The 16679-nt window shown below is 42.2% G+C and overlaps 2 protein-coding genes across 2 annotated transcripts; one reads left to right on the forward strand and one right to left on the reverse strand.

The window, feature by feature from the left end:
• Positions 1–2901: 2901 nt before the first annotated feature.
• Positions 2902–4029, reverse strand: LOC115395685 (SLAIN motif-containing protein 2-like). Its single transcript, XM_030101318.1, has 3 exons — positions 3659–4029; positions 3294–3424; positions 2902–3050 (listed from the first exon to the last, which is right to left on the reverse strand). The coding sequence occupies exons 1-3, from the start codon at positions 4027–4029 to the stop codon at positions 2902–2904; spliced, it is 651 nt and encodes a 216-aa protein (XP_029957178.1).
• A 1847-nt stretch (positions 4030–5876) lies between these two features.
• slc6a7 (solute carrier family 6 member 7) lies at positions 5877–15145 on the forward strand. The gene is made up of 14 exons (XM_030101697.1): positions 5877–6126; positions 8251–8497; positions 8978–9109; positions 9224–9434; positions 10213–10351; positions 10493–10627; positions 10720–10823; positions 10910–11034; positions 11966–12078; positions 12179–12316; positions 12407–12506; positions 12748–12866; positions 13674–13847; positions 14017–15145. The coding sequence occupies exons 1-14, from the start codon at positions 6049–6051 to the stop codon at positions 14185–14187; spliced, it is 1986 nt and encodes a 661-aa protein (XP_029957557.1). The 5' UTR covers positions 5877–6048; the 3' UTR covers positions 14188–15145.
• Positions 15146–16679: the final 1534 nt, after the last annotated feature.

Raw genomic sequence — 16679 nt, forward strand, 5'->3', positions numbered from 1 at the left:
CTAAAAATAGTTTATCTTAGAACAAGTGTAAATAAATTGTGCTGGCTTAGTTATTCAGTTCATTGTGTTAATTGATATAATGACGTTTCACAGTATTTCTTTTCTGTGTAGTGTAAACTCTGCTGCTGCTGCTGTCAATAAGTGGACTCAAGATCAACCACATTAAAGCATGTGAACCGGCTGAGATCACTGTAGCTAAGTATAGTCTTCTGACAACACTTGAACGCATTTCACTGAATCTTTTTCCTCATACATGAGTATTGAACTGTGACTGCTCTATAAATGTGTTGTGGTTCATGTCACTGATCTTATTCAGATGCAGAAGGAACACAAGATCAAACAAAACAACCAAGCAACTTGTTGGTTGAATTCCACAGCCAGCAGTGTAAACTGCATTACGCCTCGTGACTGATTGCACAAGTACTGGAGATGGTTTTTGAGGGCGAATTTAGATTGTTTTTACTGCTTTGTTTAACTTTAATGAAATGGTGATGACTCAGTGGAAGGAAATAACACTTAAATGAAGCAGCAACTGCAAACATCAAACTCTGGTACCGATGGTTTCGACGTTTCCGATTGAAGTCACCAGTGCACGATGGCAAGCGAAGACTTCCTGTTATGACAATTCTGCAGGAAACTGCTGATACTGTGGAGATACAGACACCTGCACTAAAGTGAAGTTTGACGGTAGTTCCACATTTATATCAGCTGTGAAATCTTTGTGAATAAAGGCATTGTTGTGTATTAGATGACTCATGTTGAGAGCTTGGGTCATACAACTATATTGCACTGTTGAGAAGTCCAATAATGGTGGAACCTGATGGTTTGGAGATTATTATCAACAGCAAATTTGTGCAGTTGCATGAATTTGACAATGAATTTGTACCACAGCATGCATTTCAAACAGGTGAATGGGCTCTCTTGTGGTTCTGTTAGATTTCACTTACAGCACTGAAAGCCTCATTGTGTTTTTCGCCCACAAGTTACATAATTGGGAGATGACCCAGATCTCAGCATAATTAACACAAAGAACTCATACAATGCGCTAACTCGGAGAAATGTAAAGATTTTACTGCAGACACTAAAGTTAAAGCATCTTTGAACAGTTACACAGGTGCATAAACCCTATATATATATTGTTTTGATTTATTTCATCAATATCTATGTTGTGTCTCAACTTTTACTTTGCAGAATAATGAGGAAGTCTTTCATCGGTGAACAGACGGCAAATTTCGAGGCCAAGCAGCGGTGGTCACCCTCTCTGGTGAGGCGAAAACACGCCCGGGAGCAGGCAGGTACCCCTTCGCAGTGTGAGGGATCCTGCAGGGGCTGAGCGACTGAGACCTCTGCAGCCTCTTTATGGCTGCTGCACGGAGTGACGAGTCCTTCTTCAAACGCTGTGAGTTGCTGGAGATCACAGGTGGGGAAGGGATTGGCGCAGCCCAGCCATCGGAGCCCATTCTGGTAGAAGACGCACCTAGAAAACAGTGTTTTAAGTTAACTGATCTGATGCGTTTAAAGATTAACCTTGATCTTAAAAAAACACAAGAAATGCACTCAAACCTGAGGATGGAGATGTGAAGTGGGTGGCAGGGAAGCAGTCATCATTGTTGTCTAAACTTCGGCTGTTCCTGACAGCCTGCAGGGACCTGAGGCTGGTCCGCAGAGGCGATTTCCTCTCTGATGATGCTCCTGTAAAATCAGTGGCATCAGGTCAGAATACTTTGTTTCTATGTAGGATATATTCATTTAATTTAAATAGAATGTGTTTAAAAGCTTTGAACTTCTATTTCGGAGTAACAAACATGTAAGATAATCTAAAACTTGTAAAGAATATACCTGAAACTAGAGTTTTTAGAAAAAGAAAGGTATTTTTTCTATGAGACAAAGACATTCACTGAAGAAAATCTCAATATGGTTGTGGTGAAACTAAAGCAGTTTAATTTATACCCCACCCCTTGTGTACTTCATTATTTCCATACCAGTCATCAATCATAATCCTTCATTCAACATGCTGAGTGCTCTGAAGTAGGAAAAGTCAGACAATGACTGAGAACACACCTTGATTCTGGGCAAGTTTAAGCAGCTTGAATTGGGTAACTTGCTGCCGAAGTCTGGCCAGTCTGGGACTCTGACAGCCCTGTTTCAGTGGTAATGTTGGTGACTGACATGGAGAGGAGCTCAGTGATTTTAGACCGGGCTGAAAGCCAAGGGAAGAGGAAGCCCTCATTTTGTTTGCGGTGATGAAATCATCTGAATTTTCAGCTCCATTGTTAAAACAGGATGAAAACGTTGATGGGGACTCTGGCCTTCTTGTAGATGAAGCAGTGGGAGGCAAGGGAGCGTAGTCCTGTCTCAAACCTGAAAAAAATAAAGCCCAAAATGATTTCAATCCAAGTTTCAACCGTTATGAACTGAAAATGCTCTTCTGGACCTACTGGCTTCCTGTATTCGAGCCATGATGTGCACATCAGTGATGTCCTTCAGTCTGTAGCTTGTTGAATCATGGGAGCTATTCAGCTCATCGCCATCTGTAGTGAATGAAACAAGACATGTTAAGATAGAACAAGCCTTTGGAAATGTGAGTGGACTACAGTGTGTGTTTCTATTCACAATCATCATGTGAGAGCTCCTCTGATCTGAAATCAGTGTGATTCAAAGCTTTTCAAGAACCATTCAGTAGCAGAGATAACAGAGACTCCTCACTATTATATTGCTCCTGTTATTTTTTTACTCACACTGACCTGAAAGCTATCTAAAATAAATGAATAAACCAGCAGGACTGCAAAGGTTGCCTTGACATTAATTTGCTCCTAAAGTTTAGTTTTCCACATGATGAATAATGATTATGTTTGTTTAATAAAGTGCGAGAGTCGTCACCTGAGAGCCATTTCCATAAAACTATGCTCCTGAGTCTGTTATGAAGACATTACCTAAACGGCCAGAGGTGGGGTGTGTGGAGTTGTCCGACATGTCCGAAGAGGAGCCCAGGGGGACATCGGCAGCCTGGTGATAAACTGCAGGTTGTCTGTAGACGTGACGTCTTGATTCTGGAGAGAACAGAGTATGAATGAAGTAAAAACATAATTTAATAACTTCTAATCTATTTTTTTCCCTGGCAGCCTTTTCATATTGCCTCCAGACTCTCACTGTGTGATGTGCAATTTCGAGTCTGCTCAAACATACTTTCTGACACCTCCCAAGGTTGTAAATCTTTGCTAATCTTCGTGAGAATATTCTCTCTTATCCAAAATGTTTGCAGAGCACCGAGCGAGTTGGAGCTGCTTGCTTACTTTGATCCAGCGTATTCAGAAGTGCATGACGTGCAGCCTCCACCTCCGGGCTGGGGTTATCCAGGACGTGTCGGCACCATTTCAGAGCAGACTCCTTCTCCTCTACAGACTTCCTGGGAAGCTCATAGAGCCTGCAGAGAATAATAGGAAAACAGTTCTCCTGCTTTACCTTCAGTAGGCTTTGTTTACATTTACCTTTCTCCTGTAAAACAATTAGACCAAAATCTAATCTGACACATTTAAATACTGGTCTGACTTAGTCTAAGTGATTCAAATAGACTATATTTCTGAAGGTTTAAATAGGCACAATCGATAAAAAGAATCAAACACATCTGCATAACATTCTGTAGGCCTTCAGACCATACCAGCTCTCCTCATCATGCACGTCATCCTCTACATCCAGGATATCCACCATGTCCAGAGCAGACTCCTCACTGTCCCAGAGGTCTTTCTCACTGTCGTAGTTGAACAACATCCTTTTTGTGCCGCAGCGCGGTGAAGATGGATTACACCCAGACTTCAGGTTATCCAGTCTTATACGGGCTTCCATTGCAAATGAGTGACCGCTACAGGTCGGAACCCTTGCAGGTTCTGCATCTGTCCAGATGTTGCAGTATGGCTCTGAATCGTCCTCCGGCCTCATGTAGCTGCCGTTCAGCTCACTGCAATGATCAAACTCCGTCGCTGGCTGACAGTATGGACTCCAGTCACTCTTCATTTGGTCTCTGAGTTCCATTTTCTCACATCTTCAGCTGTCCGCTCTTGAATTGGCTTTCATGCCTCCATGATGAGAATATTAGCTGCTGCCTGACCAGATTCTAACAAACCAACGCTGAATCTCAGTTCTTGATGAATCCAGTTCTTCAAACGGTGCAACAGCGGTTATTCCTATGTCTTCACGGAGCAACCTGTACCTTCCATTGACCCAGATCCACTGAGTGGGTATGTTAAGTGCAGACACGCAACAGATTGGATGGATTTAGAGAAGCATCATGAGCTTATGTGGATTAAAGAGTCCACAAGTTGCTGCTAAAAGAAAAAGGACACACTCGGTGTCTTGCCACTGAGACTAACTGTTTGCTCAGTATGCTTTGTTGTTTTCAAACTTTTCACATCAGATTATGGTTTGTCTGTTAGTAAGAGTTGATCATTTGAGAAAACATGCAGTCACCCCTATGTGGCCACTACTGTTGGACTAAACCAGTTTAGGTCAAGTTAAGTCATGTCATGACATCGAGAGCTGTTGTGTATGGAGTTACGGGTTTTCTTCGGCTCTCATAACACTGCTAAATGTCTCAGATATGACTGACTCAAAGTGAGACGTGCAGAGCACAGTGAGCAGATACTCTATCTCTTTCCGTTCTGCATGCAGAGGCAGATTAACGCCGTCATTTAGAGCTTCCCTTTCAGCCATGTGACACCTGAAATCCTCCTTCCATTTCCCTCCACACCCCCGAGAATAAATTCAACAATTGTTTTTTTCTTAGGCAGTTTATAACGAATTTACATTATGCAGGATTTTTTAAACTTTCTTTTAGAAGCCGTCACATTCCTAGAATCTCATTATATTTGACAAAATTGAAGAAGATAGTGTTTTCTGGGCCTTTAGTCTTTTAAAACAGTTCATTTTGCATTCTTGAGAATTTCAAGAAAAATGCTTTGCTCCGAAAAATTTAAGAAACTGTTTCTTTTTTGAAAAAAGAAGAAATGTTGCATTGCACCATCAGAGTTGCAAATGATGGTTCATAAATTGAATTTGGGCAGATCAAGTTTAGTGGGATCCCCTTTCTTTCAAGCTCACTGTTGTGAATCAACTGTCGAATTGTTTTTGTCCCAAAATGTTTATCATCCTGCTGTACACATCTAAAGTCAGGAGGTTTATTCAGCAAATATTAGATGTTAATACTGCACCGCAAGAGTGTAAACGAACTCAAATATAGCAAATTAATTAAAAAACGCTTATTCTTTTCTTTTTTAATATAGGGTAAATAGTAAAGAGACCAACAGAAAAATAAACTTTACATAATATAATGTAATGTATAGTTACGTTTAGGCCTTTAAAGTATTTACAAGGGAGAAAAGAATCATGCTTTGCGGTAAGATGAGCCTCACTCAGTTTGACCCAAATTATGAAGCTACAACCTGACATTGTCCTGAAGTTACATACCCGTGGATTAGTGCTGTGCGTCATAGTTAGAAAGTTTATTCAGGGACTTTAAATCAATTTAGTTCACACTCCAGCTCAAAATAAACTGTTCTGACTATGTTCACATTTGTGGAGTTTGTAAGGTGCCAATTATAGTTACTTAGTGATTTATGTATGCTTCAATTAAGTTTAGTGCAGGAATTAAAAAGACTGATAAGTGATGTGAGTCATTGTGAGTTTTTACATAAACACATGGAAGTGTTCTCTCTTGTTATTGGTAAATGGATAAAGCTTTACTGGGGCACGTGCAGCTTCTGAGTCAGTGTTTTGGTGGTTAATGGAGGAAAGGAGGAGGAGGAGGAGGAGGAGGAGTGCTGTCCTGGAGCTCGGCGCTGCACCTGCGCCCTGCCTCCTCCCTTCCCTCCTGCGTCCTGCGTCCTCCACCTCGCCGCCCACCGGCGCTGCTTCCTCCTCGATGTCTCCCCGCCGCTGACTCCTCCTCGGTGCGCCTCCGAGCACCGACGCCGCGCTGCGATGCGGAGCAGCGGCCGTGGGAACGAGCAGTGAGCTTCCACCTGCGTCTTTTTTTTATTTCTTTCTGGGGGGGAAATGCAGGACCGAGGCGGCAAAGCGGCCCCGGGGAGCCCCGCCGGAGCCGGAGAAGCGGCGGCGGCCGCCGGAGCGCAGGTAGGAGCGGAGCTTTGTTATGTTCCTCCTCGGTCTAACCCTCCTCTGTGCGGCTCTAAAAAAAAAAAAAGAAAACACACTAAAACCACTTTTACCGACTGTTTAACGGCACATGTCGGCGTACAGGAAAGTTTGGAGGGGACAGTCAGACCTGTTTGTCCGCATTGCTCCGAGGCTTTTCTGAAGATAAACCCTGGCGCTCGTTCCACAGTCCTGTTTACACTAACTTTTCCTCGACTTTCTACCTCCCAGGTAAAGATAAATATGTAGATAGAGACTCAGGTGGAGCCTGTTTTCTCAGCAACGGGATGAAGGAGGTGGAAACAAAGGAGCAGAGTGATCCTGATCTCCTGCAGGTGGACTGAGTAATGTCTACTTGACACAAAATAACTTCCTGAGTGATCAGGGCTGTGTTGTTTGGTTTTATTCAGTGGCTGTAAATCGCCCATAGTTGTGGACAGCTCTGTCACCTCACACTGAAAGGATCCCCTGTTCGAGGTGCATCCCTCCTTCAGCTGGGACCCTGCAGCCCTGAGCTCCTGGATGAATTCTGAGTTCATGTATGGAAAGATGCAGATTTATTTAGTACTGTATTCATGTAACCATCCTGTGAAAGGTCAGACCTTCAGTTTAGTTTTGTTGTCAGAAATCACATGAGCGATTCTATTAGTATGATTACACCTTAAAGTTTTACTTAATAAATAAGTAATCATAACAAAATCAAGCCTAAATCTCCTCTCACCCCATCCTATCATGACTTCACACTGTCTGTCCCAATAAAGATCAAATAGACCATTTACAAACTTATATGTATGCGTCTTTCAGCTGACTGATATTCAGAAAATGCTATTTTATTTGACATGTTTCTATATTCTACCTTTTTCGGCTGTCATTTTTTCCTCCTAAGTGTTTTTAGTCCCAAAGAGTGTTGTTCACCCTAATTGTTGGAATTCTGGAATTCCTCAGCACTGTGCTTGAGTATTTTTGTTTTGTATAAAATCATTTACTTCATCACCTCATAATGAAAAATAATAATGTTTGGTTGGCGAATCGAGACTTTCTGAGACACTACGTTGGTTAAAATGGTTATATAGATATAGAATTTGCTGTGACAGGGTGCTGGTGCCATTCCCTGCAGACTATGGGTGGAGGCAGGATACACCCTGTGCAGGTCGCAAACACTGAGAGACAGTCTCACACACACACTCTTCTCTGCAGGTAATGCAGAGTTATTAGCCTCAGGAGCATTTTTAAGACTGTGGGAGGAAACCATAGTGCATAAAGTCCTCACATACAATAAATGCAAACTCACAAACACCCTTAAGCGCTTCCACACTGGGAAGCCAAATGGAGACATTAATTCATCCTGTGAGGCCAACATGCTCACCTCTACAACAGCGCGTTACAGTGTGCTGCTCTTAGCCTTTGACTCGAAACACAATATTGATTTTATTGATCAAAAACATCATCCTTCGAATGTTTTTTGGGAAAAATTATCTGGATAATTTATTGAATCTGTAGTAGTGATGATGATGATGATGATGAGCTTTCATCCTTTAATCGGTTCTTGCTCTCGTCAGACTCAGTTACTCCATAATTCTCATAGTGATACACTTCAATTGTGACACAAACCATTTTGTCTCTGTGCCACCTCATATTTACATGTTGACATTTAGTGTGTTCTCTACATGCAAACTGCAAAAACACCCGGACAGGGCGTCTTCAAGACGGTAAATAGACTTATACTTAAAAATTATAGTTCTATTAAAACTATCAATCCATCCATCCATCTTCCTGTGCACGTTCACAGGAGTGTATTCACTACATGTGTAATAGTGATACATAATGATGACTTCAACGCTTAAAGCAGAAGTCATGTTATCTTCCTCAAACTTCCTCGACCTGACATTAAAAGCAGTTCCCTTCTTGTTAAGCAGTAGATGACCTGCAGCGTTGAAGAGGAACATGCAGTCTGGAGTCTCCTCATGCAAAACGTGTTTATTTGAACTGCACTGAGCTGCAGCCAGGGAAATACGTTTTGAGCATAACAGATAAAATGTCACATTTCTAATGATCGCTGTGTTAAAGATTCTTTGTCATTTCTGTTTCCTTTATTTTTTTTAGAATTCAGTACATATGAATGGGCATACTGTCACTCAGAATGGCCACGCCCCAACAACAGCAGCAACAACAACCACTTCACCGACACAGCAGATCGATTCCCGAGCTCCGAATCCTGGAACTGCTTCGACCGCTGTCCCACGGGAGCAGTGGGGCGGAAAGTATGAGTTCCTTCTCTCCTGCATAGGATACTGCGTGGGACTGGGCAACGTGTGGCGGTTCCCCTACCTTTGTTACCGCAACGGTGGAGGTGAGCAGCGCACGAGCCCGTTCCACTGTCGCATCAAATGCTTTTAACGCCTGTGTGTGCCTCTGTAATGATTTGTTCCAGTCGTTTATGCGGGAGGCACTCTGTGCCCTGCCCTGGGGCGTGAGCTGTCCTCCTGATCATGCCGACTTATTTGATGCACTCGGTCCAGAGCTCTGCACAGCAACCATGAACTACAACACAAAGCGTGTCCTGATCCTCTAAGAGTAGATGTGTTTACCCTTGATCACACACCAGACATGTGGTCTGCCTTTGTAATCCAGCCTTTCTGTACATTACATCCTCTATGTGAAATCAGACGTGTTGGAGCTTGACGGGGCCGCCACCTCCTGTAAATAGCAGCTGCAGTAGTGGAGGCTCGCCTGCCTCTACAGGCCGTGTTCACGCATACAGCAAGTCATTGCAATTATTGCCCCAGCAGCTTATCCCTCTTTTGAACTGGCATGTTTGTGATCGACACAGGCGTCTTTCTCATCCCATACTTCATCATGCTCCTCGTGACGGGGGTCCCTCTCTTCCTCATGGAGCTGAGTCTGGGGCAGTACGGCGCGGCCGGTCCCATCACTGTGTGGAAATGCTGCCCTCTGCTAAAAGGTGATGACCTCCACTGAATCATTAGATGTTTCACTGCAGTTCTGTATTATCAGTGAAATTCAAATAGTTTCACTCCACACGTGTCTCATGCACTCGTCTGTTTGCTTTCTGTAGGTATTGGGATTGGGATGCTCTGTGTTTCCATGTTGGTGTGCCTCTACTACAATGTCATCATTGCGTGGACATTTTACTACCTGGGCAGCTCGTTGCAGAGCCCTCTGCCCTGGTCATGTGACCATGTGGCCAACGCAGCTATCTGCGGCAACGGCACCTCTGGAAATAGCTCCGCTGGTAAACCTCTCAGCCCCACAGAAATCTTCTGGAAGTAAGTACTGAGCTTGCACGGGACATTTTAAATGCTGATTTATCAAGACCATTTGAAAAACAAAAAAATACATATTTTTTTGCTATTACTAAAATACAATTACTATTATATCGTGAGGAGTCTGGAGAGTGAAATTGGACTGTTTGGAAACATTTGCATTTCAACTTGGAGTACCTTCCTTTGTATTTCTTTGATGACAGGTTTATTAGATTGCTAAACAAGGCGTGTACACATTCAACTTTCAAACACTTGCCCTTCACAATGAATGTTCACTTATAGATTCTTGGCTGTGCCTTCAGAGATGAACTAAAATGCACCAGAGTGTGTAACCCTCTCGTCATGCAGCATCAGTCTGTCAAGCCTGTCGGGATGTTTCACAGCAGCTAAACAATGATGTGACTGATCATTAAAATCAATTGAACACACCTGTTCGACTGGTAGAGAGCAGCGCTTGTTATTCATGAGCTTTATAACCTTTTTAGCCAAATAATTTTGGGAGGCGTGAAGGCTTTTGACTGGTAATACTTTTTGAAATAACATTATATTGCACATTATGACATGTTATACATTCTGTAAAATTTAAAAAAATGCTTTAATATAGGTCATTTAAGGCCAGTGATTGTTCGAGTTCTATTGTATTGGAGCACTTTGATTAGGGAACTATGGCCTGTCAGAGAGTGAGTGCTATCACATCACAAACCCGACAGCCGTGCCCTGTTTGACTGCATTAAAGGCGTGTTCAGGTATGTAATCCAGGTGTGACTTGTCACCCTCTCAGCGAGCGTGTGCTGGGTGTAGTGCACAGCGAGGGTCTGCACGACCCGGGTCCCGTCCGGTGGTCCTTGGCCCTGTGCCTCCTGGTCGCCTGGGTCATCATTTTCCTGTGCATGCTCAAGGGCATCCGCAGTTCTGGCAAGGTGAGTCTGCACACTGTCCATTTTGTCTGCTTCCCAGAAAGAAAAAAACAAAAAACAAAAAAAGGCATACACACTCACGTGCATATACAGTCCCTTCCCTGCTGTATTCTGTTGACCGACCGTGTGGCTGTGTGTTTTCAGGTGGTTTATGTAACGGCGACCTTCCCGTACTTTGTGCTCATCGTATTGATCATCAGGGGTGCCACACTGGAGGGCTCGCTTCAGGGCGTTGCTTTCTACCTCACACCAGACTGGGGCCGGTTAGCTAATGCGCAGGTACTTCTGAAGAAAGACGAGTCTGCAAATGTGGTGCCTTTTAAAAATAACCGCAAGCACTTTAAAGTATGTCCCCGTCTGGAACAATGCAGGTGTGGAACGACGCGGCCTCGCAGATCTTCTACTCGCTGGGTATTGGAGTTGGAGGGCTGCTCTCTATGGCCTCTTACAATAAGTTTGATAACAATGTCATCAGGTGAGCGGAGGCTCTCTTGCTCTGTTTGATCAGTTTTCACCATTTGAAGCGCTCCGCTGTCCTGAATACGGCTCCTTTGATTCCAGAGACACTCTGGTCATCACCACAGGAAACTGTTGCACCAGCTTCTTTGCGGGATTTGCTATATTCTCAATCCTGGGTCACATGGCGTGGCGGAAAGGAGTGCCTGTTGGGGAGGTGGCAGACACAGGTACTGCTTTAATGAGTAATGCTGCAGATCATAAAGACTCGGTAAAACAATGTGATGTTTGATTTCGGCATAATTAGTAAACACTTGAAAGCAGAGTGGTGTGTGTGGTGTGTAGAATTTATCAACATTTTATTCACCACATTGTACCAAGCGTAACAGAGCCTTATCGTGTCGATATCCAAAGCTGTTAGTCCAGAGAAGTAATTCTTTCTTTTATGACATTTACACAGCTGGATGCTGGGAAAATCCCATTTCCAAGTTTACAATGTTAACATGATCAGAAGAAATAAGGAACCGTTCCTCCTCCAGCAGTGCTGCTTTTTTATTGCTTTCAAGGTGTATAAAAAGGAACAAACAAGCTGAGTATCACTTAATTAAACCAGTTGGGAAGTTACAATTGATTTTTCAAATTATATTTATGCACATTCGCGTTTCATTTTTATTTTGTGCTATTTAGATTATTAAAAATCAGTGTCACTGTCGCTATAAAGATGCAAGTGGTCACAGGGAATGTCATTTAAGCCCCATAGGCTTAATAATATGAAAATATATAATGATTTCTCCATCTTCTCTGCCACTTATATCGTATAATCTAAATAATAATCATAATATCAAATTGTATTTGTGCCAAAAGCAAGCCCCTTTCTTCACTTTCACCAAAACGGCCACCCTGTTGAGTGAAATCTGACCTGCTGCTACAAGAAGCTTTTCAAAACCTCACACTTTCGTGATTGGACGCTCTTAGTTTGACTGGATTTCAGATACATTTTCTGCACATACACACAAATTACCTAACAGCACACAATAAGCCCAGAGGTACAAGATTCAGCACTGTGGAAAGAATTCTTCTTTTTAACAAGGACAATTGTCATTATTGCTGTCATTTTATTTATTAGTTTTTTTTCTTTTACTTATATTTATTTGCTTCCAGGTCCTGGATTGGCTTTTGTCGCTTACCCAGAAGCACTTGCTCTGCTGCCAGGCTCGGTGTTCTGGTCCATTATGTTCTTCGTCATGCTTTTTATGCTTGGTGTGGATACACTGGTACGACCACCGTCCAGACAAACATATGAACACAAACTGGGAGCTCTGAGTTGACCTTTGAACATCTTGTCCTTTTTTTTTTTTTTTTTTTGTCTCCCAGTTCGGGAACATGGAGGGCATCACTACGGCCGTGCTGGACGAGTTTCCACATCTCAGAGCCAACACGCTGCACAAGTCCATGTTTCTGGGAGCTCTGTGTTTTGGTTTCTACCTGATGGGCCTCCTGTTGGTGACCGATGTAAGTGCGTTGGAGCTGAGTGAGGAGGCTCTGTGTGCTTGTTCTCTGTGCTCACGCTCATCCATCCCATCCCGTCTGCCTTTTTTGTAGGGGGGAATTTACTGGTTCACTCTCATTGACTCCTTCAGCACTAGTTTTGGCCTCATCATCATCACCCTCTTCATGTGCCTTGGCATCTCCTTCTTCTATGGTATCCCATCTCACTCCCTTTGATTTACTCTCCCATAATCACATCATTTGTTGTGCAGTTACAATCCTCAAGACCCAGAATGATTCTTCCACTTTCAATAATGACTGAATGTTTTCATACTATTGTGATTTATGTATCAGTAATGCATTTTTGATTCATGTTCCTATTTGAATTACTGATATTTTTCAGTAACAGGGTTTTTTAATCAGCTTTTTTGTCTTCATGTAACTGTCCATATCAGGAGTGAACCAGTTTTGTCAGGACATTATTGACATGATCAGCCACTGCCCTCGCTGGTGCACCAAAGTGCTGCTTTACTTCAAAGCATGCTGGGTTTTCTTCACTCCCTTTCTTTTGTTGGTGAGTATCACAATGCCCTGTGCAAACAAGGAATATTTACCTCAGGAGAAGTGTTTCTTTCTCTTGATATTATCATAAAAAGGTTTCCACAATCTGTGTTGAATTTTCCTCTTAACTCAAGTTAATTTTCAACACTTTAGCGACTGTGATTTTCTTTTTTATAAAATCTAAGAAAAGTCTGGGAGTTTTCTGCTTGGGTATTTTGGGCTCTTAATGTGTTTGCATGTTATCACTGAGCATACATCGGTTTTCTCTGGGTACACCAATCTAATCCTAAACTCCTAAAATTGTGTTTGAGGGTTTTTGGTCATTCCAAATGTATTATAGATATGAGAATGTGTGTGATTCCTTGTCTCTCTGCCTTCACTCATAGTTCGCTCGAACTTCTTGCAACATTGAGTTGGAGTTAAGTCACAGCAGACTCGCAGCATTTCTACTGTTTATTACTTACATGATCCACATTATTTCACTATCTCTGTTATGTCTGTTTGCAATTCTTGTTAATTGCTTGAAGTGTTGGGATGAAACATCGCGCTGTCCTTGTTAAAAATACACTTTTATATTTCACAAAAAAAAAAAAAACTACCAAAGAAACAAAAATAACTTCACTCATGCGATATCTGCTGTGACTAACTGTGCGGCGGTATTGACCCTGCCAGTTGAATAATTAAAAAGCAGGAACTGTCATTCAATCTGAGTTGCTCCTGTGGCGTTTCTATGCTGCCCTTCTCATTGTCTCCTCTTCTGTCGCCATTGGACTTGAAATCAGCATCGGCTCACTGTGTGCTTCTCCTTTTGTGCCCGCAGTTCATCCTGTCCTATATCTTCATTGAGATGTACAACACGTCACTCCATTACGGCTCCTATGTGTATCCTCGATGGGGGAAGGCGTTGGGTGTGTGTATGGGCGCGACCTGCTGCCTACAAATCCTCATCTGGGCCATTGTAGCCATCAGCAAAGAAACCGGAACACTGAAAGACGTCAGTATCACCGCCGTGTCGGTCTGTCACTGTGCGCTCGGGTTACGCCTCTGCAGTGGTCACACTGACAGCGCGGCTCACACTCAGTCAGTAGATGAAATGAAATCACCTCTGCGGAGATGTGACCGTCTCTAGCTTTTTTTTTTTCCCCCTCTTTTTTTTCTTTCAGCGTTTCCAGAAAGCAATCCGACCCCTGAATTCCTGGAGGGCAAATACCTCAAACTCCAGCAGGAGGGTAGAGGAGCACATGGAGCCAGAGAGAGTGGAGGGCCCGTTCACGGTCACGCTCACTGATATGGACTACAACGCCATGACATGGGAGGAGGGCAGCCAGGCGTAACGGCACGTGGAGCTGAGAGGATCGCACAACAACGAGCGAGCCTCAGTGGCAAGAAACAGAAGAATTTATTTTGTTATCCGCCCCCAGCGAGGCTCTGGTGGCTGTCCTGCAGGGCAGTGTGGTTTTGTTAATGACTTTATTTATACTATTATAGGTCATTTTTTTTAAAAAAAAAAAGATATATTTTGTAGAATACAAAGTTACAGAAGTAAAGATTGGACTGTGTCCATTTTTACGTTGATGCCTATTTATTGACATTGTATCATGGTACAATGAAAGTTCACTGACAGTGGCCAACAGCACCCAAACAACTTTCTCAACCTTATGGTCAAACAAGATGGAGAAAGCCGGATGTTTTTGCTCCACTGCCCTCAATATCATGTGGTGAAGGTGACGCAGCTCCACTGCGTCAGGAAGACTTTTATTTCTTCTTGAAAAGTGAATCATTGCTAATTTTTAATTCTAGAATAAATGCATTAAAGAATTGAAGTTGCCAAACAAGCTGTTTTTAAGTATTTTGTGTAAGAGTACACCCAAATACCTTGTTGGATTTTAAATGAGGCACGCCACAGAAATTTAGCAATACTATTGTGAACATGCTTTTAATGTTGAACATATGAAAATATTCAGACTACCATGCAAGCACAATATAAGATATGAGAGACAACTTAAGTCTCTGACAGCAAAAGACAAACGTTATTTAGATAAAAGAAGTCAGTTCACACGCTTTGCTGGAAGCTGGAGTTGATAGTTCCTCAGCAGATAAGGTCATCATTGTATTTTTTGTACGGAAATGAAGATGGCATAATGGTTTTTACCGTAACATTTACCTGTTTTTCTTTTCAGTGTTACCTATTTGGAAAATTTAGATGTTTACATCAGTGTGATTTTACCAGTGATGAGAAACTTTAAACATGTATGAAAGTATAAAATGAAGCATTAAAAATAGGAATGCATTACGTATAGACACACCAGGGGTCTGGGTGTAATCTGGTTGGTGATAATTTAGATTTTGCCTTTTCCAAAACCACGTAAGTGTTTACAGGACCTGTGACTGGCTTCTTTCCTCTTTTTTTTTTTTTTTTTTTTTTTTTTTAGTTCAACTTCATCTGAAGGATCCAACCTAATATTACTTACATATATTAGATTGGGGCCACAAATTGTCAAATTCATACGATCTGCAAAACTTTTTCTGTCCAAAATGATGCATAGAGCCGTGCAGAAGGACTGACTGAGTGAGATACCTTTGTAATCTAACCAGAGATGGCACCAAATGCCTTGTGAGGCGAACATGTAATATCATGGGAACAGCAACAAGAATATGGTTGACACTTATTGGTGGGCACACCTGTGTCGTCCAAGCCGCTCAAATAAGACACTGGTTCAGTTTGGATCACTCCATGATCTATTTCACCTTCCCCATGTCTGTTTTTGTGGAGATGATATACTGGCCAAGTCAGGGAAAAACCCCAGGCTTGTGTAAAAATACTCTTATCTATTGTACAACAAGGTAGCTGGTGCCAAGCGGAGGTACCTGAGTCCTGTGAATCACAGCATTATGTGAGAGTCCGTGCACAATGTCTGTTTATTCCAAAGAAAGATTCTGTAATATATTCTGTATTTGCTGCTCCTGTCATCTGGCACAAACAGTTTGATTTTCCCATCTTGTTGATTTGTCCCTCGTAGTTGTATCTTTTTGCATGATGAGGAGGAGCCTGTCAGGCACAGAGGATATCATGAACGAGGATCCTGAACAACTTGTTCTGCTCTATTGTTCACTGCTTCTCCATTTAACTGGAGTGGATGTTATAAAGTAATCCCCAAAATATGCTATTCGCTACTAAAGAATGATTTTTTTTCTAGTAATCCACAGTACTCAAAAGTTAGGCCAGTGGAACTTGTATAGCTCTAGCATCATTACAATGTAGCAGAGGCAAGAATGACCTTTGCCCCCTGGAAGACTGGTACACCTTGAGTCAAACTACTCATCACCTCTACATATAATTATTCTCAGACATCAGTCCATTGCCAGATTAGCCTCTCTCCTTTGGTAGAGTTGCTCGTTATTTGATTTCAGTACCCCCCTCTAAAAACTTCTGCTCTTTCCAATTTCTTTCACAAGCGTTTTCTTACTCCTGTTTTTCTTGTCTTTTAGTTCAGAGCCTTTTCCAAGTGTTAAGCCGTCTTTTTTTTTTGCTTGAACCACATTTCTAGTATTCTAACCACCATGTATCGATTCATCCATCTTTGTTTTATCCAAAAGGGGTTGTGGGGATGCATAGTCTGAGTCTTTACAGTACATCAAATTATTTACATTTATAAAACGATTAGAGTTTAGATTTATGGTGATCACATTGATCTTTGATTTGGCAACTTGCCTCTAAACATCTAAGATGTTTAGCATTCACAGAAACGTATTTTAATAGAGTTCTTGTAATCATATGTTTGACTGACGTTTGAAAACAAAACATGTTATACATACATTATGCCTC

Source organism: Salarias fasciatus, chromosome 10, assembly GCF_902148845.1.
Source record: "Salarias fasciatus chromosome 10, fSalaFa1.1, whole genome shotgun sequence".
NCBI classification, from domain to species: Eukaryota; Metazoa; Chordata; class Actinopteri; order Blenniiformes; family Blenniidae; genus Salarias; species Salarias fasciatus.

Bases quoted from the DNA above. Each gene is read 5' to 3' on its own strand.
- LOC115395685 (XM_030101318.1), bottom strand. From the start codon at position 4,029: ATGGAACTCAGAGACCAAATGAAGAGTGACTGGAGTCCATACTGTCAG. The intron at 3,425-3,658 runs GTATGGTCTGAA...TATTCTCTGCAG, and splicing joins GTGCATGATGAGGAGAGCTG to GCTCTATGAGCTTCCCAGGA. The intron at 3,051-3,293 runs GTAAGCAAGCAG...TGTTCTCTCCAG, and splicing joins TCTGAATACGCTGGATCAAA to AATCAAGACGTCACGTCTAC.
- slc6a7 (XM_030101697.1), top strand. From the start codon at position 6,049: ATGCAGGACCGAGGCGGCAAAGCGGCCCCGGGGAGCCCCGCCGGAGCC. The intron at 10,824-10,909 runs GTGAGCGGAGGC...CTTTGATTCCAG, and splicing joins TTTGATAACAATGTCATCAG to AGACACTCTGGTCATCACCA. The intron at 12,317-12,406 runs GTAAGTGCGTTG...CCTTTTTTGTAG, and splicing joins GCCTCCTGTTGGTGACCGAT to GGGGGAATTTACTGGTTCAC.